The sequence below is a fragment of the Tachysurus vachellii genome, chromosome 10 (assembly GCF_030014155.1).
Source record: "Tachysurus vachellii isolate PV-2020 chromosome 10, HZAU_Pvac_v1, whole genome shotgun sequence".
In the NCBI taxonomy this organism is placed as follows: domain Eukaryota; kingdom Metazoa; phylum Chordata; class Actinopteri; order Siluriformes; family Bagridae; genus Tachysurus; species Tachysurus vachellii.
In genome coordinates this window covers 28,067,295-28,080,307 of record NC_083469.1, presented here as the reverse complement: position 1 = coordinate 28,080,307, position 13,013 = coordinate 28,067,295, and the positions used below count along the sequence as shown (strand labels likewise).

The 13,013-nt window shown below is 44.8% G+C and overlaps 1 protein-coding gene across 1 annotated transcript in view; it reads left to right on the top strand.

Annotated features, from left to right (window-relative positions):
- Positions 1-11,862: 11,862 nt before the first annotated feature.
- Positions 11,863-13,013, top strand: part of smyd3 (SET and MYND domain containing 3) — a 37,557-nt gene continuing 36,406 nt past the window's right edge. Inside the window, exon 1 of the mRNA XM_060879229.1 lies at positions 11,863-12,041. Within this exon, the coding sequence (XP_060735212.1) occupies positions 11,893-12,041 (149 nt within the window). The 5' untranslated portion in view covers positions 11,863-11,892. The remainder of the gene's footprint in view (positions 12,042-13,013) is intronic.

Here is a 13,013-nt window from a genome sequence, read left to right as displayed (position 1 = left end):
ACACAACACACACCAACACAACACAACAACAACACACAACAACCACAACAAACACCAAACACACACAACACACAACAAACAACACAACAACACCACCACAACACACCAAACAACACAACAAACACACACACACCAACACACACACACACACAAAACACAACAAACACACCACAACACAACACCAAACACACAAACAAACACAACACACAACAACACCACACAACACACACCAACACACAACACCACAACACCAACACACAACCCACAACACACACCAAACCACCACAACAACCACAACACCACACACCCACCAAACACCACAACACCACACCCAACACAACCACACAACCACACACAAACCAACACCACAACCAACAACAACACAACACACAACACCACAACCACACCCACACACCACAAACACACACAAACCACACCACAACAACCACACAACCACACCACAACCACAACAACAACCACACACAAACACACAACACCACCACAACCACACAACCACAACAACAACACAACACCACAACACAACCACACAACACACACAACCAAACCACAACACCCACAAACACCAACACACCAACACAACCACAACACACCAAACCACACCAAACAACACCAACAACACCACACACAAACACACAACACAACCACACACAAACCAACACCAACAACACACAACCACACACCACACACAACACACAACACACACCACAAACCACACAACCACACCACAACAACACCACACACACAACACCAACACACACACAACCAACACACAACACAACACACAACCACAACAACACCACAAACCAACCACACAACCACCAACACACAACAACACACACAAACACAAACCACACCACAAACACCACCAACACAACACCACAACAACAACCACACACAACCACCCACACCAACACCACAACACCACACAACACAAACCACACACAACACACCACACAACACAACAAACCACAACACCACACAAAACACCCAACACACACAACACACCACACACAACAACACACCACCACAACCAACACCACACCAACACAACAACACCACAACCACCACACCAACCACCACACACACAACACACAACCAACACACCACAACACAACACACCCAACACAACCAACACAACACCACACAACCACACCACAACACAACACACAAACCACACACCACCAACACAACACACAACACACACCAACAACACACACACCACCAAACACCAACCCACCACACAACACAAACACACAAACCAACACCACACCACAAACACCACACACACCAACACAACACCACAACCACACCAACAACACAACACCACACAACAAACACACCACCCAACCACAACACACCAACAAACAACCACACACCACACCAACACACAACACCACCCAACAACACCACAACACCCACAACACCACCACAACCACAACCACAACACCACACAACCAACACCACAACACACACAACACCAACCACACAACACCACCACACCAACACACAACACAACCACCCAACACCACAACACACCACAACCACACAACCACAACACAACCCCACACCAACACCCACACACACCAACCACAAACACCCACACAACACAACCACACCACAACACAACACAACACACCCACCACACAACACACAACCAACCAACACCACAACACCAACACACCACCACACACAAACACACCAACACAACAAACACCACACACAACACAACCCACACAACACAACCACAAACACACACAACCAACCACACACCACACCAACACACACCAACACACCACACAAACACACCACAACCACACACCAAACAACACAACACACCCACACACACCAACAACACAACACACCACAACACAACCACCCAACACAACACCCACACAACACACAACACACACCACCAACAACACCAAACACACCACAAACACAACACAACAACACACCACAACACACCAACACACAACACCACAACACAAACACCACACCACACAACACAACAAACCCACACAAACACAACACACCAACACCAAACACACACCACACCAACACACAACAACCACCCAACACACCACACCACACAACACACAACCCAACACCACAAACACACCACAACACCACCACAACACCACACAACACCACAAACAACACACACCAACCACACCAACAACACACACACCAACACAACACCAACACACCAACAACACCCAACACACAACACCAACACAAACCACCACACCAACACAACCAAACCACACCACCAACACACCAAACACACACCAACACAACACAAACACCACACCACAACCACACACCCACAACACCACACAACACACCAAACACACACACAACACCCAACACACAAACCACACAACCACAACACCACAACACCAACACAACCCACCAACACCACACAACACAACCACACACAACACACCAACAAACACACCCACAACACCACAACACAACCACACACAACACCACAACACACACCACACCAAAACAACAACCACCCCAACACCACACAACCACAACACACAACAAACCACACAAACCACACAACACACAACAAACACCACCACACCCAACAACACCAACACACCACAACACCACCACACAACCACACACCAAACAACACACAACCACAAACACACAACAACACACAACACAACACACACCCACACCACAACAACACCACACAACACCAACCAACACCACCACAAACACACCAACACACCACACAACACACAACCACAAACACCACAACAACCAACACCACAACCCACACAACCAACACACCACCACAACACACCAACACCACACAACACCAACACACAACAACCCAACCCACAACACAACCACACACCAACACCAACACACACCACAAACACCACACACAACCCAACCACAACAACCACACACCAACACACAACCACACAACACACCAAAACACCACAACCACACCAACACCACACAACACACCACACCCAACCACAACACCAACCACAACACAAACACACCCACACCACAACCCACCACACAAACACAACACCCAACAACACCCACAACACCACCAAACACCACAACAACACCACACACAACCACAAACACCCACCACAAACAACACACAACACCACACCACACACAACCACACACCACACAACCACACCACCAACACAACACACACCAACACAAACACCAAACCACACACACCAACACACACACCCACCACACACCACCAACACCACCAACACAACCACACCACAACACCCACACAACACACCAACACAACACAACACACACCAACACAACACACACCAACACAACACAACACACACAACACAACACACACAACACACACCAACACAACACAACACACACCAACACAACACACACCAACACAACACAACACACACCAACACAACACACACCAACACAACACAACACACACCAACACAACACAACACACACCAACACAACACAACACACACCAACACAACACAACACACACCAACACAACACAACACACACCAACACAACACACACCAACACAACACAACACAACACACACCAACACAACACAACACACACCAACACAACACAACACACACCAACACAACACAACACAACACACACCAACACAACACACACCAACACAACACAACACACACCAACACAACACAACACACACCAACACAACACAACACACACCAACACAACACAACACACACCAACACAACACACACCAACACAACACAACACACACCAACACAACACACACCAACACAACACAACACACACCAACACAACACACACCAACACAACACACACCAACACAACACAACACACACCAACACACACCAACACAGACACCAACACAACACACACCAACACAGACACCAACACAACACAACACTCACCAACACAACACACACCAATACAACACAACACACACCAACACAACACAACACACACAACACAACACACACCAACACAACACAACACACACCAACACAGACACCAACACAACACACACCAACACAACACAACACACACCAACACAACACAACACACACCAACACAACACAACACACACCAACACAACACAACACACACCAACACAACACAACACACACCAACACAACACAACACACACCAACACAACACAACACACACCAACACAACACACACCAACACAACACAACACACACCAACACAACACACACACAACACACACAACACACACCAACACAACACAACACACACCAACACAACACAACACACACCAACACAGACACCAACACAACACACACCAACACAACACAACACACACCAACACAACACAACACACACCAACACAACACAACACACACCAACACAACACACACCAACACAACACAACACACACCAACACAACACAACACACACCAACACAACACAACACAAAACAAAACAACACAACACACACCAACACAACACAACACACACCAACACAACACAACACACACCAACACAACACAACACACACCAACACAACACAACACACACCAACACAACACACACCAACACAACACAACACACACCAACACAACACAACACACACCAACACAACACAACACACACCAACACAACACAACACACACCAACACAACACAACACACACCAACACAACACAACACAACACACACCAACACAACACAACACAACACACACCAACACAACACAACACACACCAACACAACACAACACACACCAACACAACACAACACACACCAACACAACACACACCAACACAACACAACACACACCAACACAACACACACCAACACAACACAACACACACCAACACAACACAACACACACCAACACAACACAACACACACCAACACAACACAACACACACCAACACAACACACACCAACACAACACAACACACACCAACACAACACAACACACACCAACACAACACAACACACACCAACACAACACAACACACACCAACACAACACAACACACACCAACACAACACAACACACACCAACACAGACACCAACACACACCAACACAGACACCAACACACACCAACACAACACAACACACACCAACACAACACAACACACACCAACACAACACACACCAACACAACACAACACACACCAACACAACACAACACACACCAACACAACACAACACACACCAACACAACACAACACACACCAACACAACACAACACACACCAACACAACACAACACAACACACACCAACACAACACAACACAACACACACCAACACAACACAACACACACCAACACAACACAACACACACCAACACAACACAACACACACCAACACAACACACACCAACACAACACAACACACACCAACACAACACACACCAACACAACACAACACACACCAACACAACACACACCAACACAACACACACCAACACAACACACACCAACACAACACAACACACACCAACACAACACAACACACACCAACACAACACAACACACACCAACACAACACAACACACACCAACACAACACAACACACACCAACACAACACAACACACACCAACACAACACACACCAACACAACACAACACACACCAACACAACACACACCAACACAACACAACACACACCAACACAACACACACCAACACAACACAACACACACCAACACAACACACACCAACACAACACAACACACACCAACACAACACAACACACACCAACACAACACAACACACACCAACACAACACAACACACACCAACACAACACAACACACACCAACACAACACAACACAACACACACCAACACAACACAACACAACACACACCAACACAACACAACACACACCAACACAACACAACACACACCAACACAACACAACACACACCAACACAACACACACCAACACAACACAACACACACCAACACAACACACACCAACACAACACAACACACACCAACACAACACACACCAACACAACACACACCAACACAACACACACCAACACAACACAACACACACCAACACACACCAACACAGACACCAACACAACACACACCAACACAGACACCAACACAACACAACACTCACCAACACAACACACACCAATACAACACAACACACACCAACACAACACAACACACACAACACAACACACACCAACACAACACAACACACACCAACACAGACACCAACACAACACAACACTCACCAACACAACACACACCAATACAACACAACACACACCAACACAACACAACACACACAACACAACACACACCAACACAACACACACCAACACAGACACCAACACAACACACACCAACACAACACAACACACACCAACACAACACAACACACACCAACACAACACAACACACACCAACACAACACACACCAACACAACACAACACACACCAACACAACACAACACACACCAACACAACACACACCAACACAACACAACACACACCAACACAACACACACACAACACACACAACACACACCAACACAACACAACACACACCAACACAACACAACACACACCAACACAGACACCAACACAACACACACCAACACAACACAACACACACCAACACAACACACACCAACACAACACACACCAACACAACACAACACACACCAACACAACACAACACACACCAACACAACACACACCAACACAACACAACACACACCAACACAACACACACCAACACAACACAACACACACCAACACAACACACACCAACACAACACAACACACACCAACACAACACAACACACACCAACACAACACACACCAACACAACACAACACACACCAACACAACACACACCAACACAACACAACACACACCAACACAACACACACAACACAACACACACCAACACAACACAACACAACACAACACACACCAACACAACACAACACACACCAACACAACACAACACACACCAACACAACACACACCAACACAACACAACACACACCAACACAACACAACACACACCAACACAACACACACCAACACAACACAACACACACCAACACAACACACACCAACACAACACACACCAACACAACACAACACACACCAACACAACACAACACACACCAACACAACACACACCAACACAACACAACACACACCAACACAACACAACACACACCAACACAACACAACACACACCAACACAACACAACACACACCAACACAACACACACCAACACAACACAACACACACCAACACAACACACACCAACACAACACAACACACACCAACACAACACAACACACACCAACACAACACAACACACACCAACACAACACACACCAACACAACACAACACACACCAACACAGACACCAACACAACACAACACTCACCAACACAACACAACACACACCAACACAGACACCAACACAACACAACACACACCAACACAACACAACACAACACACACCAACACAACACAACACACACCAACACAGACACCAACACAACACAACACACACCAACACAACACACACAACACAACACACACACACCAACACAGACACCAACACAACACAACACACACCAACACAACACACACAACACAACACACACCAACACACCACAACACAACACACACCAACACAACACAACACACACCAACACAACACACACAACACAACACACACCAACACAACACAACACACAGCAACACAACACACACCAACACAACACAACACACACCAACACAGACACCAACACAACACAACACACAAACACAACACAACACACACCAACACAACACAACACACACCAACACAACACAACACACACCAACACAACACAACACACACACAACACACACCAACACAGACACACCAACACAACACAACACACACCAACACAACACACACAACACACCACAACACAACACACACACAACACACCACAACACACACAACACACACACAACACACCACAACACACACACACAACACACCACAACACACACACACAACACAACACACACACCCAACACAACACACACACCAACACAACACACACCAACACAACACAATACACACCAACACAACACAATACACACCAACACAACACAACACACACACATAACACAACACACACCAACACACCACACACCAACACACCACAACACACCTGGGTTGCACTCGAATATGACAGCCTTGCCCTCGTCTATGTCAGGTGTGAGGTGCTCCGTGACCACGCGTGCCAGCTCGGGGTCGATGATGAAGCGCCGTAGGTGTTTGCAGGTGAGGGCCTTCCGTGTGTTCTCCTCCACCTCACCCAGATCCAGCGGGTCGTAGCGGCTCAGGGGGCGGAGCTGATTAAGGAAGTTGGCAGCGGCAGCTGAGAGATTCCTGCACGTTCTCTCGGAGGAGCGAGACACCGGCTCCACCCTGCATCCACCCACCAAAGTTCTCCTCCACTCACCCACTGAGAACACACACGCTGATGTGGAGAGCGAGCGCCACACTGTGGGCGGGGCTAACAGAACCCACACAGACCGCACGAGAACCCTGCTGCTTCCACACAGGGACATGATGGACCACTACCTTCGGGGGGGATTAAAGAAATTAATTAATGATTAGTTTGATTAATCTTTTTGTCCTCGTGTTTCTATAGTAACACAGTGTGTGTACTGTAGTATGAATATATAATGTTAGTAATAAATCATTTCTTCTCTTCAGCATGACTGCACGTGGACACAGGGACACGTAGACACATGGTCACAGGGACAGGTGGACACAATCACGTGGACACAGGGACACATGGTAATGTGGACACAGGGGCACGTGGTCACATGGACACATGGTCACAGTCACGTGGACACAGGGACACATGGTAATGTGGACACGTGGTCACATGGACACATGGTCACATGGACACAGGGACACATGGGACATATGGTCACATGGCCACAGTCACGTGGACACGGTCACAGGGACGGGTGGACACAGGGTGGACACAGGGCCACCTGGACACAGACACAGGAACACATGGACACAGTCACGTGGACACAGGGACACGTGGTCACATGGACACGATCACGTGGACAGGGACACATCTGTACTAAAGACACTGAGTCTAAAGTTACGACATTAAACATTAAAGCTGCACATGTGACTTATCTATCAGCATTAAACTGATGACGGAACTTTACACGCTGTATAATTACATTAACGTTAGAATTTAAGAACATTATTAATATTTTGTAAAGTAAATAAGAGACTCTGACGTTAGCTAATTAGCCGTGTGGCTAAGCTAGCCTGTGAGCTAACAATAATAATAATAATAATAATAATAATAATAATAATAATAATAATAATAACACTCCCGACCTGCTGATGGTGAACAGTGATGGTGAACAGTGATGGTGAACACAGCGGTGTGAAGATCACAAAGTCACTTCATTTCTTTACCTCCACAAACACTGTAATGTGACATTGAACACACGCGTGGAGAAAGACGTTTTCCCACCCGTATTCTGACAGGCCACGCCCACTCTGCTGTGATTGGATAAACTCCAGGCGCAGCTCATTGGGACGCGTTTCACTTCCTCAGTCCATATTTATGGTGTTTTATATAAAATAAGATAGAACATGATAAATATTAGTATATAATATTATAACATGATTATGTGCCTGAGGAGTTTAGAGTAACAACGCTTTAAAGACCGAAACGAATTCTGTACTCGTTTTTTATTTCATTTAAATTCAATTTCTTTATATTGTGTTTTTAATAATTCACATTTTCTCAAAGCAGCTTTACAGAAGTATATAATAATTAATAATTATTAGAATTATATAATCATTAGAATTAATATATAATAATAATAATAATAATAATAAGAAGAAGAAGAAGACAAAGAAGAAGAAGAAAAATAAATAAGTGAATAAATACAATTTAAAGTTTAAAATGAATTTAAAAAAATATATTTACTTAAAATTTAAAATACTATATCTCTATCCCTAATGATGGAGCCGGAGGTGACGGCGGTGAGGAAAAACTCTCTGAGATGATGTGAGGAAGAAACCTTGAGAGGAACCAGACACAGGAGGAACCTCATCCTCATTTGGGTGACACTGAACAGTTTATAATAGTGCAGCCGAGAGCTCCTGAGGAACTAATGGGTCATCATAAACTCTGAGTTCAGCACAGACCTGATTGCTGATAAACACCAGAACATACAGCTGACTGACACAACATTGGTTCAGAAGAAGACATGATGTCTCCGGGTGGCTTCATACACAACAATCCCATGAGACACTGGGTGTCCATGTAGATTAATCCCTGGCAGGGTGACCACTGTAGGTGTAGAACATCAGGACTGATGTTCACTGGGAGCTGAGACTCAAACCAGGTGAAGAACATCAGCAGAGCCTGTGTAGATGACAATATGAAGCAGAGCTATTTATCTGGCCATGAAAAGAGAAAAAGAGACAAAATGAGAGTGAAATGCGAGAACAGCAGTCAGGTAAACTTGTCTTCAAGTTTGATGTCAGCAAGAGCAAATAACAGTAAAGTTAAGTTGATGTGATTCTGTCTCTAGTCTCTATCTGACTAGCTACATTAGCTGTACAGTGCTGACAGTGCATCTCTTGGTCTGTCTGTCTGTCACACAACAATTTATTGCGTGAACATTCGCGTGAATAAAAGCCCAAAACGTCCACATAGACGTGTCCACAATGCTGAAAATGCCCAGACTGTAGAGGGAACCAAAGTTAATCCCAAAATCCAAAGCTGTGTTCTATTTCTTTATATTAATATATATATATATATATATATATATATATATATATATATATATATAATTTTTTTATATTTTATTATTTTCTGCGTTAATGTTAATATTCACTTTAAATTCAATTGCTAATATTTAACTCAAAATTCTATGTAAAATATTCCATTCAATAAAGATTTTTTATACCTCATTAAATTCTGTATTGTTTTACTCTTTGACCGAGAGATGGAGTAAACTTTTTTAAAAGGAGGGAGGTTTGTAGTGGGAGCAGTGGGGTGTCAAGTGTGAATGTGTGTCAAATAGTTTACATGGCTCAGGGGTCATGTAGGTGGGGCCCTTAGCAGAGGCCCCAGGGAGGTCAGGATCGGCTCTGAGCATCAGGACTGATGAAGTAGCTCCTTAAGAGCTATTTATGTTTTTAATCATTTTTAAAGTAACGTGTGTTTTTTTTCTGTGGGAAGCTTAAATTTAACGTGTTGTACATCACGTATAAAACGTAACATTTACAAACCGATCACGTTTCCAGATGATTTTTAAAGCTCATGTGATGTTTAGAACACAGCCACGTGCTGCGAGCGTCTGAGCTGCTGACCAATCAGAGTAAGAGGCGGGATCGGTCGGAAAACGGGTAGAAAATAAATAGTCCACAAACTTTTGGCAATATGGCGCACTCAATGTGCGTCATCATTGTGCGACAATCAGTTCTGTTGTCTAATCCAAATATGCGCACACGTAATTTTTTTTATTAGCTTTTTTGTATATTTTAAAAGTTGCAGTGTTCTTTAAATAGAAGCCTTAAAAATACAATAAAAATGTTATTTATATCCGTGTCATCAACAGAAGGTCTGTGTTTTATGCACAAATCGAGCGCAATGTTGAGTCTAAAAGTCGCCATGCAGAAGTTACCAATCGGATGTCCGCTCACTTCCTAGTGCACTTTGACCTTCATGCTGAGTTCCGGCACTTAGCGCCCTACTAAGTGCACTTGGTGTGTAACAGGTTAGTGAATGTGACCGAGCCCGTGGTGGAGTCACAGTGGAGTAACGTGCTGTTTAAAATGGAGCGATTCTTCAGTCCTGAGAAAGGAAACGGTTTACGAGCTGCGAGAGAAATTAAAGCCGGACAAAAGATTTATTCTACAGAACCGTTTGTGTTCTGTGTCTCCGAAAAGTCTTTAAACTCCACCTGCCAGTCGTGTCTCAGCAAGTGAGTCATTTACTTCATTTACTGTCAGATAATCATCATGTAATAAAGTCGTTATTATTAAATACAGTAAAATAATAATCATCATGTAATAAAGTCAAGTTATTATTAAATACAGTAAAATAATAATCATCATGTAATAAAGTCAAGTTATTATTAAATACAGTAAAATAATAATAATCATGTAATAAAGTCAAGTTATTATTAAATACAGTAAAATAATAATAATCATGTAATAAAGTCAAGTTATTATTAAATACAGCAGCAGATCATCACTTTATTCACTATTAGTGCACTTTATAGTGTCTGGGACTTTATAATATCTATAACATTAATATTCTGAGTCCTGTTTCACACGATGTTTTACACACCGACAGTCTGGAGACATTTATGTAATAAATAAGAGTTTTATTTACAACCAGGATTGTGTGTTAAATGTCATTTTACTGTTAGACTCCAGGGGGCGCTGTGACTCTTCGTCCATTCACTATTGAGCCACAAACAACTAAAAACAGGACGTGCCCCAGGTGACAGGAAGTGCCCCAGGTGACAGGAAGTGCCCCAGGTGACCCTAACCCCAGGTGACAGGAAGTGCCCCAGGTGACAGGAAGTGCCCCAGGTGACCCTAACCCCAGGTGACAGGAAGTGCCCCAGGTGACAGGAAGTGCCCCAGGTGACAGGAAGTGCCCCAGGTGACCCTAACCCCAGGTGACAGGAAGTGCCCCAGGTGACAGGAAGTGCCCCAGGTGACAGGAAGTGCCCCAGGTGACAGGAAGTGCCCCGTGTGACAGGAAGTGCCCCGTGTGACAGGAAGTGCCCTGTGTGACAGGAAGTGCCCCAGGTGACCCTAACCCTAACCCCAGGTGACAGGAAGTGCCCCAGGTGACCCTAACCCTAACCCCAGGTGACAGGAAGTGCCCCAGGTGACCCTAACCCTAACCCCAGGTGACAGGAAGTGCCCCAGGTGTTTTGCTC